Source organism: Hyalella azteca, unplaced genomic scaffold (genome assembly GCF_000764305.2).
Source record: "Hyalella azteca isolate HAZT.00-mixed unplaced genomic scaffold, Hazt_2.0.2 contig17385, whole genome shotgun sequence".
In the NCBI taxonomy this organism is placed as follows: domain Eukaryota; kingdom Metazoa; phylum Arthropoda; class Malacostraca; order Amphipoda; family Hyalellidae; genus Hyalella; species Hyalella azteca.
The window spans coordinates 13,683-30,137 of NW_025947170.1; the positions used below are offsets into that span (position 1 = coordinate 13,683).

At 37.4% G+C, this 16,455-nt stretch overlaps 1 protein-coding gene and 2 long non-coding RNA genes across 3 annotated transcripts in view; all 3 read left to right on the plus strand.

Moving 5' to 3' along the window:
- LOC108667150 overlaps positions 1-4,700 on the plus strand; it is an 8,334-nt gene extending 3,634 nt beyond the window's left edge. Inside the window, exons 2-3 of the long non-coding RNA XR_001930538.2 lie at positions 4,065-4,134; positions 4,616-4,700. This is a non-coding gene — a long non-coding RNA (uncharacterized LOC108667150). The remainder of the gene's footprint in view (positions 1-4,064; positions 4,135-4,615) is intronic.
- Positions 4,701-5,237: 537 nt separating this feature from the next.
- LOC108667148 lies at positions 5,238-7,791 on the plus strand. Its single transcript, XR_001930537.2, has 4 exons — positions 5,238-5,336; positions 5,922-6,029; positions 6,477-6,584; positions 7,746-7,791. It is a non-coding gene; the product is annotated as an uncharacterized LOC108667148 (long non-coding RNA).
- A 7-nt stretch (positions 7,792-7,798) lies between these two features.
- Positions 7,799-16,128, plus strand: LOC108667149 (neural cell adhesion molecule L1.1). The gene is made up of 5 exons (XM_018154140.2): positions 7,799-7,848; positions 8,174-8,360; positions 8,601-8,818; positions 12,811-12,886; positions 15,246-16,128. Exons 2-5 carry the CDS (start codon positions 8,174-8,176, stop codon positions 15,257-15,259), a joined length of 495 nt encoding a protein of 164 aa, XP_018009629.1. The 5' UTR covers positions 7,799-7,848; the 3' UTR covers positions 15,260-16,128.
- The last annotated feature ends 327 nt before the right edge of the window (positions 16,129-16,455 follow it).

A 16,455-nucleotide genomic window follows, 5' to 3' on the forward strand; every position in this document is an offset into this window, starting at 1 on the left:
GTATATTACGCAGATTTGGCCTACCGGGCAATTGACTTCCAAAAGAGGCTGGTAAATAGAAGCAAAACACCCTACGTGGCCGACTTGCTCCTGATTCACCCCTAAGCCGAATATAGTTCCTCTAAAACGACCTTAATCGGCACGAAAATTTTGACAGGGTAGCGACCAAGCCGGCGATGGCTTCATAGCCACAACGAGGACTGATGAATGTAATATTACAACTTTACAAGTTAAATTTATTTCGTTCAATGTATACGCTATAGTACAATTAAAACTGCACTGCATACGAAATTAAATTCTGTCCACCGATAACTCACATGAGCAGTTTCAAGCTTCAGTGACTTTTATGGAATACGAGCTAACATATGGGCATCGCCCAGGTCTAGGAGGTTAACCAGTGCAGTGGGATCGCCATTAAGAACCCATGAGTAATAAAATAATGGTGATACTACATAATTGATAGATGAAACGTAAACAAAAGTCGTGGAAGACACTAAAAAATTTTCCTGAACCCGCATTTCAAATTTTTACGTAGGTTAAACTTAATTTTGACCAAATTTAAACAGGTAAGACAAAGAAATAGTGCTCACACCACACGCGCAACTCCACACGAAATTGAAATAGCTAGTCAGCTACCGGCTACCCATAACCCGATGAGCATGAGTCAAAGCAGAAACTCCATTGCGTGCGTATAGTCAAAAGTGGATTCACTGTAGTTTTATTTATATCATATTTGTAACGGTTACACACCTAATTGGAATTAAAACATACACAGATTTGATAGAAGATATGAAAATATCATTCTATTGATTGTACTAATTGTCGATGTGAAGCTATGAGATAACTCCTGAAGAAACAATTGAGACATATTAGGTAGTTAATTCAACGGAATCTATCTTTAATTTATAAACATCTAGGTATTAAAGTGCTTCTGCTGTGATATTTTATCTCTGATTCATGAACAAGCCATGATTTGGTGAATGATGCAATAAACCAATCAATGATGAAGATCGTGAATGTCGAATAGTTTTCAGGATAAATGACAATAACTTAGATGATTACGGCTCGATAAAAACGTAAATTCAGACTTAGAATAATTCAGATATTATTATCAGTTGTTGCTTTTCCAGAAAGGTTTTTAAATATAATTCAACGTATTAGAATGATGACGTTATCTCAAGTAATCAGCGTTAATTACAAGCTAATTTGTGCTCTCAATTTGAAGTGTGCACATGTACACTTCCCATTTTACAACACTTCTCTTTAACTTCACTTCTTGATGTTTGTTTGTCTGCTACAAATCTTGTAACCGAAATTTAACACACTTCTACTTATCCTGTCGATCTGAAATTTTGCACACTTGTGTAAAGTTGGAGACAATGCATGAATCAAATGTCGATATAAATTATTTTAAAAATTAAAAATTTATTTTCAATATTAAAAAAATTGAAAAAATAATTTTGTCAGCTACAAATCTTATAACTGATAATTGACACACTTTTACCTGTCTAATTGATCTGAAATTTTGCTCACTTGTGTGAAGTCAGAGGCAATGCATGAATCAATTAATAGAATAGATAATTTAAAAAATTATATATCAAAAAAATGTATATATTAAAAAAATTGAAAAATTAATTTTTTTAATATTCGAAAATTAAATGAGAAATTCATTGTACATCTGTAAGATTGGAGACACTGGATTCTTTGGAAGTGTTGTCTTTAAAAAGTAATTTTTAAACGTATATTATTATAAGACCGTAAAGAAGCATCAAATCATAGTTATCTATTTCCCGAGTATAAAAACCTAGATTACACAATACTCTGAATGACATGTAATCGTTCCACAAATATAATGTTATATGAGAATTGGTGATTCTACCAACCATTAGTGAATATTTCTAATATTAGTACATTACTCTGCGTATCAAGCACATTTTTTGACCATATATGGGCATACATGTTCGACGTCTGGTCCGGTAGCGTTGGCGTGATTTCACTGCAAGTTGTCAAAATTAAATAAAATTTTCACAATAATATTGACATAATATATTGATTTCTTCTATTGTATCCTGATCTCGAGTTAACAAACGGTTATAACTGTTTTTCGTTACCCTGGAAGAGAAAATATAAAAGATTCATGATCAGGAAGGTCAAGTTAAATTTTTTATGTCGAATAAGGTCGAGGTTATCAATTAAGTTTCGAATATCTTAGAAATGTAGTGGATGCCACAAATGGCGCTCTAACAGCATTATTTGTTATGGTTAGTGAGAAAAAGTTACTAAATACTTCGCAAAGCTACCAAATGATGATTTATTTATTCGCGATTTATATTTCATTTCAAATAAAATAATTTAACTAAGAACAGAACTCACGGCATTAAAATTTATTGGTGGCTTTTAAAAACTTATTGAGAGTGGCCACTAGAAGTAAACCTGTAATGCATCATCAATGAATAGGAACCTTTAAATCATCGATGAATTATCAGTAAACTTCACCTGCAGTTACGCAACACTAAGATGAGTGAGCGCTACACGCGAGCCCCAAAACTCAATGCGACGTTGAAGCCCAAACTTGCACGCTGTACATGCATGCAGGGTCGGCGTCCAAGCACCAGTACTAAACTTATTAAATTTCCGACCAGCTCGAGCACATTCTGCGAAACGATAGTGAAATGGAAATGATCGCTATGATTCACAATAATTACAACGGACATTTGACGCACCACCTTCTGTTCTCTAAACTTGTTCGCTTGACAGCTCGGTCATTCAATTTTACACCAAAAATTTTTAAAAATAAGCATAATTAAAATATTACTGGTAAATGTCCGCTTTTGGAAACATTAATGGATGAAAGTAGTCTAACAACAGGCAGCCACTGGCCGCTACTCTCCATTGACCCCTGAAGCAAACAGACCCCCTTGCACGATATACCTTAAACTTTGAATGAAAACGGACAATATGTCGTTCAGCAGATAATGTCTGCAAAGTTTCAAGATTTAAAAATCATATAAAGGATATGCTACTGCGTATCGTTTTGTCTCGTTACAAAACTTCCGGGAAATTTTAAAGCTCCTATTTCATCTGAGACATCGCGTCTCGGTAATGTCCTGGAATTCCACGGAGTGCTTAAAATTTTCACGATTTCCAACTCTCTCCGAGACAGAGGCTGTGGTCTCGCCTCGTCTCGAATAGGAAAAGTACCTAACGCAGGAGTCTAACCGAGTGCGTCCGTTCAAACTCAGATTTGTTGTGGAGTGCGTTGAGCGAGTGTGTATATGCCGGTACTGCGATGTTATAAAAATAAAACTACGAGTGTTTGTAGGCTTAATAGTCATATTGTCTAGTAGACAATGCGACTAATAATAATAAATAACAATAGTAATAGAGGTGCAGACCTAGAAGGATAACGTTATGGAGGCAGGCTGTCTCCGCGATGAGATGGCAGTGTTTATTAAAAGGGTTCCGATATCAGGGTAATTTCAGATCATTGCTGCATCCGTCCCCAATGCATTTTCCAACTAATCATATTTATGGCAACTCAACAACAATGGTTTGATGATGCGTAGTTGCTTGCTGGGATTGGAGAGTATTTCTATCAAAATTTAAAATTGTAATGGCAAAGAAGCATTCATTTGGACTGGCATCACCAATTTAGTTTTATCCTTTCTGTGTGATGTTGAACCGCCGGGCCAACGCTGGAATGCGATTCTAGAGCCCCTCTGGTATGCGGGCTTTGTCATGAGAATTGCTTCTAGCGTCACTAGTTACGTTAAGGTTACTTATAGCGTCAATAGGTAGGTCATGAAGGTCATTCATTGCGTCACTAGTTAGCGACAAAATGAATATTCAGTTATATAACAGGGTACATACATTCTTCACTGCTATTTACTTATGAGCGCAACAATGCAAGCGACCAATGAGCGCCCTTACGATGTCCTGCAGCCATGAAGTCAACTGGCATCAGGTTAATCATTGTTAAAGGTTAATTTTATGCTCCCAGTTGTGATAGCAAGAATGTTAGCAAACACCAGGCGACGTCACTCACAGCTCTTGTTGCTCTGCAGGGCACGAGCAGCTGCTGCAGGCTGCTGCTGCTCCTGGCAGCCGCGGCAACCGCAGCTTCTGCAGGCGCAGGTGAGTCTGAGTCTCCAGGTGCGGTTCCTTGGGGTTAATATGAATTGAATTCAAATAACTGGCATTTCAATGCTCTGTCCGTTTCTTTCTCGGCATAACTGTTATCCCATCGAAACAACATTGTTATTTTCGGTAATTCATACGTAACAACACTACATTCCCCTGGTAATCCCTTCTTCTGCTCCCCTCATTCACCGATATATTATTAGAACAAAACACTCTTTTCGGGATGAGCTCATATATGCAGCCCGCCTAATAACCCTAAAGCTAATGACCGATAACAACACCTCAAAGTTTTCATGATTCCTTCGAAATAAGTCAATTTACTTAAACGATAAATTAAGATAATAGCATAATTAATTACACTTTAATTAATGAAGCTGAAAAATTACTTCGTGACCACAAAAAAAATGAATACACACCTTAGAATTTTTTTCAAACGGGATCTAAAAATTTTTTACCGAATTACTTGTAATTGCAGATGTGTGCGGCTCTGATCAGTTCAAGTGCGCCGACACCGGCCGCTGCATAGACGAGACGCGGCGGTGCGACGGAATCAAGTACTGTGGCGATACATTGTACATGGTTAGTGATTACAGTATAACCTTTCATTTTTACTTGCGTTTTTCTAACCTGTTGACTGCTTTTTAGGCAAAATAATGTTAAACTTATGACAGTATTATGACAGTATTATAAGTCAATATCGATATGGTGAATTTGCTTGGTGTTTTCTTTGCTTTTAAATTCCTAATTATTATGACTTATTATGACTTATGTAAATCTTAAACAGCCACTTATATCTCTTTCAGGAAGTTCGTTGGTATTTTCAGTTTTACATTTCTAGGATACAATTTGATTTTGGTGATTTGCATAATTTGATGATTCGACCCCTAAAAACTATTTTGGGCCAAGGTAAAGTCCCATTTCTTTAGGTATCTTGGATACGCACTTAAATAGACCTTTATCTAAAAGCTCCAGACGTCAGACATACAATAACCCAAATATATAGAAGGCTAATGTAGAAATTTGTTTGCTACAATGTTTCAAGTTTTGAATGCTTATTGTGCCAATAACATCTTTTTACTTAGGAATCGCAGGCTGCACCGGTGAACACTTCGTGTGCGACAACGGCAGATGCGTCCACAAGCGTGATGAATGCGACGGTTTTAACAACTGCGGGGACTTGAGTGATGAGAAGCATTGTGAGTACACGGCTGATGTAATGAGTCAGTAAGTGTGTGTCACACATCATGAGTTGGCGTAGGTATAAAATTAAGGTGATGGCTAAGTGGATAAATGACTCTTTTATCATTAATCTTGGAAGAATATGTATGGCACACTAGACAGGCACCATATTCTCTCGGTAATCCCTCCTTTAATAAAATCTTTCTATAACCAAACACTCACTCTGATGTGAGCTCAGCTCCAGCCCGGCTAATGAACCACTCGCATCTCCCCAATTCTTCCACGCTCATTTGATTTTAATCAGTAGCAAAAATTCCGCTTAAGGATGTACTACATGTGCACTAAAACCCGTTGAAATAATAGAATGAGCATTAATTTAAAATCAGATATTTCAAATTAAAGACATTTCTAAATTGTGTTAGAAATCATGATTATTGAACACTTACGGAAGACGCAGTATATAGGAAGGAAGATTGATAACATAGCATAAAATACATGCCAGTAGAAAAGATTATTTCGTGATCTGCAAAGATTTATATTCCGTGTTCACACCTTCTCAATTATGGTCTTAAAATAACCTACCACATTACTCGTGATTGCAGGCGCGTGCCCCTCTGATCAGAAGTGCACCAACAGCGGCCGCTGCATAGACGAGACGTGGCGGTGCGACGGACGCAACGACTGTGGCGACGACAGCGACGAGCGCGACTGTGAGTTGCCTGACGAGTCAAACACTTCCGCGCGATTCTACTGTCTTTTATTTTTAGTTAATATGGGATCTGTTTCTATTCCTAACATTAAATTATTTCCTTGAATATTAATGAATTATTCGTCGATAGCTATCAATTATAACATTTCACTATAGAATTATTATCAACGTTTCGCAAGCTATGCTGTGACTAAGTCGAGTTTTCGAGTTTTACCTCTTCTGGATCCTAGATTTTCTTTCCACAGCAAGTTTTGGGCCCACTGAACCCATTGCATATGGGACTTTTCCATCCCCTCCAATCCGATGTCATAAACAAGACGTACATCACGTTCTTACCCTCTATATTCTTACACGCCTTGCGTTCAAGAAACTCGATCACCCTGTATAAAATTAGTTAGTTATATTTATTAGTTAGCCAGACATTCACGGCTTCCTTTATTTATCGCAGGCTGCACCGGCGACCACTTCGTGTGTGGCAACGGCAGGTGCATCCACAAGCGTCATGAATGCGACGGCTTGGACAACAACTGCGGGGACTGGAGTGATGAGAAGCATTGTGAGTACACGGCTGATGTGATGAGTCCGTAAATGTGTGGTCATCTCATCATGAGTCGGCGTAGGTATAAAATTAATATGATGGCTAAGTGTATGTTATGATCTTGCCTTCCGAGGTTAAAAAAAAATTAGCTTTGCACGAATCACTCCTTCACGGGCTACCCCACACTGGATCATCCCTCCCACGTTCACCCATCCTTAGGTCAACCCTCCCTGGATCACCCTTTCTCGGTCATTCTTCCTTTCTCGGTCATTCTTTACTGGTTCAACCGTCCATGGGCCAACCTCCCTAGCTGGATGAGCGCACCATGGGCTACCCCTTCTGGATTGCCCCTTCTTGGACGACACCCCTTTAATCTATCCTCCCTTGACCACCCTTCTCTGGATCACCCTTCCCTGGACTTTCATCCCTTTAAGAATTGATTTGAATCGTTAGAATCAGCATTCGGTTGAATAGTCATCAATTATCGCCAATAGTAATAATCATACATTTTCACATAGTAAAATTATCATCAGTTATCGCTTAGAACAATTGTCATCACCAATCGCTCAGAACAATTGTCATCAGTTATCGCTTAGAACAATTGTCATCACTAATCGCTCAGAACAATTGTCACCACTAATCACTCAGAACAATTGCCATCACTAATCGCTTAGAACAATTGTCAGCAGTTATCGCCTAAAAGATATATCTGAAACACTAGAGAGGCGCCATAATCTCTCGGTAATCCCTCCTTCAATAAAATCTTTCTATAACCAAACACTCACTCTGTGGTGAGCTCAGCTCCAGCCCGGCTAATGAACCACTTGCTTCTCCCCAATTCTTCCACGTTCATTCGATTTTAAGCAGGTGCGAAAATTCCGCTTTCGGAAGTACTACATGTGCAGTAAAATTCGTTGGAATAATAGAATGAGCATTTATTTAATATCAGATATTGCATATCCACGACCGTTACAATTTTTTTTAAATACTGATTATAGAAAATAATGTAGCTGAACATCCGGAAAAGCAGTATATAGGAAGGAAGACTGATAACATGGCATAAAATACATGTCAGTATAACGCAAGATTATTACGATATTATGCAAAGATTTATCTTCCGTGTTTACACCTTCTCAATTATGGTCTTAACATAACCTAACGTATTACTTGTGATTGCAGGCGCGTGCCGCTCTGATCAGTTCAAGTGCGCGCACACCGGCCGCTGACCGCCAGCGTTTCTTGGACGTGGCGGAATCAGCAATTTTTCAACGTAACTCTGGCAGTAAGTATTAACAAATAAGATTAGAATAATCCAGTTATGAGACTTATGGTCGTTATTCAGGGTAGAAAAATATGTGAGTAATAATTAAATAATTTCATAATACTTGTATTAAGAAAATTTAGTCCTTTCAGCTATCCGGAATATTACATTTACGCAGCAGATCGTTCAACTTTCGATCAAAGCAAAGTCATACACCATGACAGTTCAGTCATGAATATCGTATATCCTCAGATTTTCGTACTTTGTGAAAAACTACATGCTATTTCAAGGATATTAAGAACTGTTACATGTTTCAATGTTCATAATTTATGCATATTTCACGCAGATGAAATCAAGAGAAGATTGTGCCCCAAAGAAAACCGACGTCGTTCAACATTTCCACAAATTAAGCACGGCTAAACGGGAGCTGACGCAGCTGCAGGCGTACACTGAGTACGAGGTGTGCGTGTACGCATACAACGACGGAGGAGAAAATATGAAGTGCGAAGTGTTCCAGACCCTGCCGGAGGAAGGTGAGCGAGACTGCCTCTCTTTACTGTTATAATTGAGACCTCATAGCCATTACCTCTAACTTCCTCACTCGCTGCCGCAAATGAAAATGACTCTGTAATAATTTACTGCATACAAATCGATTAAATATATTACCTTCCTATCTCTGGAAGTTATTTTTTTGTAAACAAATCAAATAACAAGAATGTGCTCAAAACTTCATGATACCACTTCTAATTCAAACATTCCGTGGTTGTCATCAGCTCCTGGGCCTGTGGAGGAGTTGGCCTCTTCCGCGACGTCCACTTCCATCAGCCTGCGGTGGAGGAAACCTTGTCCTCCCATGGCCGCCATCAGGGGATACCGCGTCAAGGTGGCTACAGTCACTCACTACGTCCAAGCGTCGGAGTGCAGCGACAGCGCATCCCATTTCTGCCACACCATCAAGGAACTACAACCTGAACGCACCTACAACATTGAGGTCAGGCTCAGTGTAGGGAACTGCGTACTAGGGATAAGGCGGCGGAGCATCATTGTGAACCGGCGCGGGTGAAATGATAGGGTAAATAAAAAATCCGAGAAAATATTTAAATGGATCCGAAATCACCAAATGCCGATAAGGGCAGTTTTCGCCATCATATTTTCTGCTAATTGTTTTTGTAATTAGCTTAATTTGGGGAAAGATATTCATGCTCCCCCAGGATATTCATATTAATTTACATGTATGCGTGCCATAGGAATCACGCACACCAGCATACTGGCCGCAATCTGTCCGCCCAGTTGACCGGACTTGTTACACTTCCAATCCAGCACCGTTGCCGAGCTAAACAGCATGAATTAACCAGAGCATGCATTACTTGAGTTACTTCAACCGCATGATTGATTTGAAATTTTCACATGGTTTCAGAGCAGATGTGTTCATTCATTCTTATTGATCAACAGAAAAGTATTACTTACTAATTGCATGCGTTTCATACCACATGTCTTGAAGCTCTGCAAAGGGCATATTGCAATCGGTGTTGTCGTGCGTAAAATATGTCGTGCGTATAATGGCAGGTTCAATGTTCATTTAAATAACGGTCCCAGTAAAATACCTTATTGCACAAAACGTTACATTTACATTAAAAGTTTCATTCACACTAAAGACTGTAACACGGCAAATAGACACCTAGTAGCTTCGCTCCGAGAGACTAGCTTTACACACCACCAGAAGCTGCGTGCACGACCGCGTTCCAACTGCTGCCTTTTCCTATCCGCAATTTCCCAGCACAGTTTCAGTTCTCTCTAAAATATTCTTACAATATTCTACAATTCAAACCTCCTAACACTTATTCTAACTTGACAACACATTGATTAACTAAAAGCCTATACCTAACGATAAAATAGCATTCAATATAAGACCTCTACAGTGTAATCACTCTGACTAGTCGTAGTATCAAGAATTTTAAAGCGAATAAAATAGCTCAAAATGTTAGCGCTTCTCTAATGAGCGGGCGATTCGGAAACCAGCTTTAGCGTCAGTTCTATCTCTAGTTTTACTCAGGATACCTTTCATTCAGTCAAAAAAATCATTTTTAATCACTGTGCTCACTTAGTGTATTTGAAATCTGTAATTATCTGTAGCAGTTTGAAGGTTAAAATGATATAATGTATTGTTCGGGTTCCTGAACTTGGTACCAAAGTCCCATCTAAAAAATTTTGACTTGGGCTAACAATAGTTCATTTTAATTTTCGATTGAAAAATGCAATTGATAATCGAATTTCATTCAGTTTACGGTAATAGAATTTAATCTTATTTTCATCGGAGAGTTTATAAGCTGGCATTCTCCAAGTTAGTGTTTGAAAGTCGACATCAAGAACTTTATCTTGATTATTTGCATCTTATCACCAGCCTCGAAGGGAGCATTAGCATCGTCACCTCTCCTCGAGGTTAAGTCGTCCTTGACTGCATAAATTAATTTGTTACGATTTTCACCTAAAATGGAAATAATATTTTGTGGAATTGTGGCTTTGAACTGGCCGTCAGCGGCTCCTAAATAATCCCTACTTTTATTGATTCAGTCAGTTGATTTTTTGTTTTTCTTAGCACCTATCGAGAATCCAGAATATCATATTTTCTCTGCAGCTTTGCTGATACATTGTCAACCTTTTACAGTTGCTGCAATACCAGTATAACTATGAAGATCAATTTCCGCGTTTATTCTATAAAAATTTTGGTCGAATATATATACGACAATCTGTTATTACATTCATTTGTACATCATCTTTGGATTTATAATTACTGCCATCCTCAATGTTCCTTCGATATAAAGACTACTTCGAGTTGGTAATGGAAATTGATCTTTATTCTGATTAATAATCTTGCTATCATTAAGTTTACGATCTAAATCAGTTTCAATTTGAGGCGCATAATCATGAGTTTCAATTTTTTCAGTCGATTTGAACAGTTCCGTTTCATTGTGTGCTCTCTACTTTAATAATTAATTTATCTAAAAAAATCATCCTGTCTCTATCATAAGTGCAATCTAACATTTATTTCTTTACATCGGCTATTAAAAATAATTTTATTTTTATCTACTAACCAAATTAGGAGATTACGTATAAATTAGATGACCAAAATACTGCATATTTTTATGCCATGGGGATGTTAGGGAAAAAAAGTATTCAATTATTGTATACATAAATCATCATTACGATTTATCCATTTACTATACAGCAGTGAACAAGTTTTAACAGAGATTATATATACTATATTCGCAGTTACACGTTCTCCCTCACATTCCAAGATTCCGGCATCAAAGCCAAACAGAATATACAATCTGATGTGTTTGTTCAAATAAACTTACAATTGAGGATAGTGAGTGGCTATAGCATATTTATTCGTATTGGTTTTTGGCTTAATATCAATCAGTTCCTTGAGTATATTTTCATTGTTCTTATTTATACACTCCATCTCGTGGCATGCGATCGGGATTGTTATAACATTTATATAACTCATAAGTCATAACTTTCCAATGAAATTTGTAATTTGTTTCATCGATATTCGTGGTAGAATGACATATCCAGTCCCACCGATGCCAGTTCATGAAATTCATTTTGTCTAATTTTATTGCAGTTGTAAAGTGTGTATAAATGACACTCATTCTGCCGGTAATAAGTTTGCTTTGTGATTTAATTTTTCAACATAAATTGTTGACATTTACATATCTTCATGATCATTTAATAAATTTCTTTTATGAAGTTCATGTTGGAATACTTGCAGTTTATCAGAGACTCCTGTGTTTCCAACATGCAGATACCCGAATAATAAATAATATCTTTTAAGAATAGCATTACCGGTAGAAGGTAAAACAATTATTCATTATATGATCAATGAAAGTTTTGAACCAGATTTTGAAGTACCTGTCCTTGGTAATGTGATTTGTTCCCTATATGAAAGACTTACGCTCTAATTGTAGCACCTCCATGACAATATTTTCCCTTCTATATATGTCGCTTTATTCAGAAGACATGAATTAGCAGCATTTACGTCCTCTGTTTTTTTCTTGTCCAACACGACCTGAAATGAGCCCCAGTCTGTGTCTTAATTCGCAGGTAATTTCTGACATATTTTTCTTCGCGGTTTTCAGGGTTTTGTTTTGCTAGTAGCTCCCATAACCGAAAAACTTCCAGAACGTCATCACTCATTCAACAATAGCTAATTTGAATGTCCACAATTGCATCTCATACCTTAGCATTCCCTCCGTCAAATTTTATTCCGTACGTTTTATCGTACTCAGATCCAGGTTTGACCCATTCACCCATTCTATTAAGAAGTTCAATTGGAAGCTTATACACTTATTTAAAATCTTTGTATGAAACTTGTTCAATACATTTTTGAGTTGCATTTTTTTCATCTTGTTTCGTTTTTTGTTAATCATCTAATTTTATTAAAATAAAATAACTTAATTTTAGCATCTGTTTGTTTTGAACTTATATATTAGTTCAATTCGATACGAGTTGAACTAATGTAATGTTTCTTTCGATATTAGTTCAACGCGACATGAGTTCAACTCAATTTGTGATGAACTTCTGGAGTCCATGATGGATTATCATAACCTTTTTACAAGAATTACAATTCAATTCCTCATATAAGAATTTTTTAAATTTCAAAAACATGACTACTGTATTTTGGAAATTCATCTACTTGAAAACTACTTCTTACTTTGTCACCATTTAATACTTCAATCTGTAAAACAGCTCTGATATCTAACAGTTTAGAGATGCTAAATTACGAACGTGTGAAACTAGGCAGGAATTCTTTATTAAATTCTATCCGTTTCTTAGTAATTCTAACTCAATCTCAAATTTTAAATTTTTCCGCATTGATTTTTGCCTTAGGAAATAAATTCATATCATATGTTCTCCTTTTAAATTCGTATCATATGTTCATTATGTTGAGTTGTGGTAATACAAACGTCTCATGACTCGCAGGTGCAGAGCTGCACCGCCGACGCCAACCACGCATGTTCGGCTGCTAAGACGACATCCGTCACGACAGGTCCAGCAGGTATATAAGAGAGATCGCGCGCTACACCAATCTTTATATCTTCTTTTGGGGTGATCTCCTTAAGTTTTTTAGTATCTTTAGTTCTAAATCAATTGTTGTATAATTTTTGCCCTCAGGCAAAACTTATTTATAATAAACTCAGGCTAGATGCATTTTATAATATTTAAGTTTCATGCAGCTTCAAAATTCAAAGTGGTGAGTTCAGAGATTGAATTATCTTTGGCGAGTTCAATTTATATTTAGTAATAAATTAAATTAATGGTCCTTAAACTCAATACTTGCTGGTTCAAGTAAGTAATGCTCTAATTTAACAAGTTTAAATGTTGACTATTTGTGATGAGATTCTATGCATACTACTGAATATTGAACTGTGCTGCAGGGGCATCTATAATAAAAAATTTTAACAGTTATTTAGGCGTGTGACGTCTTGTAGATTCCTAAAAAATTTCTGATCTGCTTGAGGAAGCAGTATTGACCATAAACATCAAAATTTAACAGAACCACGAACAGTAAACTTTCATCTTCTGACCCTCTAGAAACCATTATGAACCTGAATAAGGATTAATTGATTTAGTTATCTAACCTGATCATGATCCTATGAAATTACTGCACCTAACATACTGCACATTTTGAGCACCTAACAAGAAAGCATTCTAATCTCCCCAGGCATTTTATAATATTTAAGTTTCATGCAGCTTATTATTTGTTGACAAATTATCGATAATACCTACCATATAATAATATGATTAGAAAGATTAGAACATTAAATAAATTAATAAAATATCAACGACCTATGAAAGTCACTTATTTTAATATTGAATTAGCTTAATCGCACTCTGATTAATCGGGTGTAATAAGGGTTTATTAACGATTACCGCGGTTTGCAGGGTCACAACTTTAGCATGTAGAACCGGGATGCAAATAAACGTAGCTTGGAGCGTTAATTTAGTTCGTTGTGTAAAGCGAACAGCGTCCGATGGGATCAATGACCGAAAAAGCGTAACTATGTGTACTAAAAGCGTACGAGCGTTTAACCCGACGCAGAAATTATCCCGACGCTTCCATTTAAGAAATACGGGAGACTCATTGAACAGTTGCACGCAAATACATTTTAACACAAGGATGCATGCGAAGTTTTTAGTTTGCTTAATATTGCAACTGATTACTGCGAGACTATTATTCCCGTAGCGAATATCTTATACTATCCACAGCCTGAGGTTAGATATATCACATAACATCTGAGATAGGAAGACAATCTTGCGTTTTTAAATCAAACCCTAATAATAAAATTGTCTGCACTTATTCATCGACTTAGTTTATAGTTATTCAACTGAAAAATCAAATCAAATTGAAAACAACAAAAAGCCATATGCAGATTGTGAAGGTTTGCAACAACAATTATCAATTCTGCATGCAGACTTCTTACGCTCTGGAATGAATCAAAATATTGAGTTATAAATAAAGTTTTCTCAAACAAGTTCTTTGTAGCACGGCATGAAATGTTTGTACCACCTACCACGATACGCTCCAAGAATAATGTCGCCCAGCCGAGTCGAAATTTCTTGCTCATGTTATTCCTTAAGCAGCAACTACAGCAACCATCGTACCTGTGAGACTAAACCTCTAATCCAATGAAAACAAAAAAAATTAACTTTTATTATTTCTTCTAGTGATTCAGCTCGTGCGTGAAAATTGCTCGTGCCTTCGATTCTTTCTTCATTAAATTTACTGTCGTCAGGTACTTCCGCTGTACCCGCGGATGAGGTTTAGAGTGCCTCAAGAGTACAAAAGTTTGGTGTACGAATAACACTCGAAGCCTACTAAAATAATAAATTGTAACTTTTGAGACCTAATAACTCGCTCATTGGCGGTCCAAATGGCGGTCCAAATGGAAAAAAATAGTTGTAGAGATTGCCAAGCATAAGTGAATGTGGCCTGTCATCGGATCTTTTTGTTCATTCTTACTAGTTAGCCTTGCTGGATGGCCAACTTCTGTTAGATCTGTTAGGAAGAGAAACAGTTCACAGGTTACCAGCATAGTTATCTTTCCATGCTTATGGCAGAACAAGCTTTTTTGGGAGTTCAGAAGTTATATTTTGTGACTGGTAATGAGACAGCACGGGGTGTTAATATGATCAGCTACAGTCATGGCACTGTGAATCTCTTGTAGTAGGAATGTGTTTAAACAACATATCTACCAACAACAGCAAGTTTGGGGATGCTTGACCCCCGTTCGGAAAAAATTGGGCTGACGCCTGCTTTGGTGCCTAATGGTTAGCAAAATATATTTTTTATAATGAATTATTATTGCAAATATGCAATATTTGGTTTGGTGATAACGTATGTCTTCTAATTTCAGGAAATGGATCTTAATCTTCTAGCGGTTATTTCTGAGCCACCTCATCGGATGAAGCTCCTTCCCGTGTTGTCCCTGTTGGAGGTATACTGCTGCCCGAGCACCTGATGCTGATAACTATACCTCATGCCTTCTCTTCTGGTGCTCTTTGGCTGTCAGGAGCCCATACTTCTACTGGTACACCAGCTCATCATCGTGAAAAAGCAGAAAGCCCCTGCAAAACTGGTGCTTTGGAATGTACGAGTATATCTGCAGTTGCTTTTATAAATCAACGAGTAGGCTTTACATTCGTTGCTGATGCACGAATCAGAGTTCATAATCTAGAATATTTTTTAGTTAAGTCACTCTCGTTTGAAGTTTTCTACATACAAGCATTGAAAACACATATTAGAACGCAAACTACAATTTTCACTAAATTTTATCGCTGAAAAAATGTATGTCGAAACGAGAAATTCATCACTTCTCAGCCGTGATGTGACAAACATAGAAAAATTCGAGAAATTTAGTCACTTCGAAATAAAAAATTTGTCGCTTGATGCAGGCTCCGAAGCAAAGTTTCCCGATTGAGTTTTCACAATTCCCGCTATCAGTTTATACTGGTATCGTATGAAATCCTTGTCTTGATAAGAGACTGATATTTTATGGTCGAACTTGTGACCTTCTAAATGCTAGCTTTTAGAATCATATTTTCACTGGCTCGCATCACACACGTTCATGTACAACATACGTCATTACATGCGTGAGCAAAAATTTTATAAAAATACAAAAATCCTTAAGCACGACTATACAGATGTCTTCACACGACCATACAGGCGTCTTCACACGACCATGCAGACGTCTTCACACGACCATACAGACGTCTTCACACGACTATACAGACACCTTCACACGACCATACAGACGTGTCTCTTATACACATCTAGATGTGTATAAGAGACAGACCATACAGACGTCTTCACACGACCATGCAGACGTCTTCACACGACCATACAGACGTCTTCACACGACTATACAGACACCTTCACACGACCATACAGACGCCTTCACACGACCATACAGACGTCTTCACACGACCATACAGACGTCTTCACACGACTATACAGACACCTTCACACGACCATACAGACGCCTTCACACGACCATGCAGACGTCTTCACACGACCATACAGACGTCTTCACACGACTATACAGACGTCTCTGTCTCTTATACACA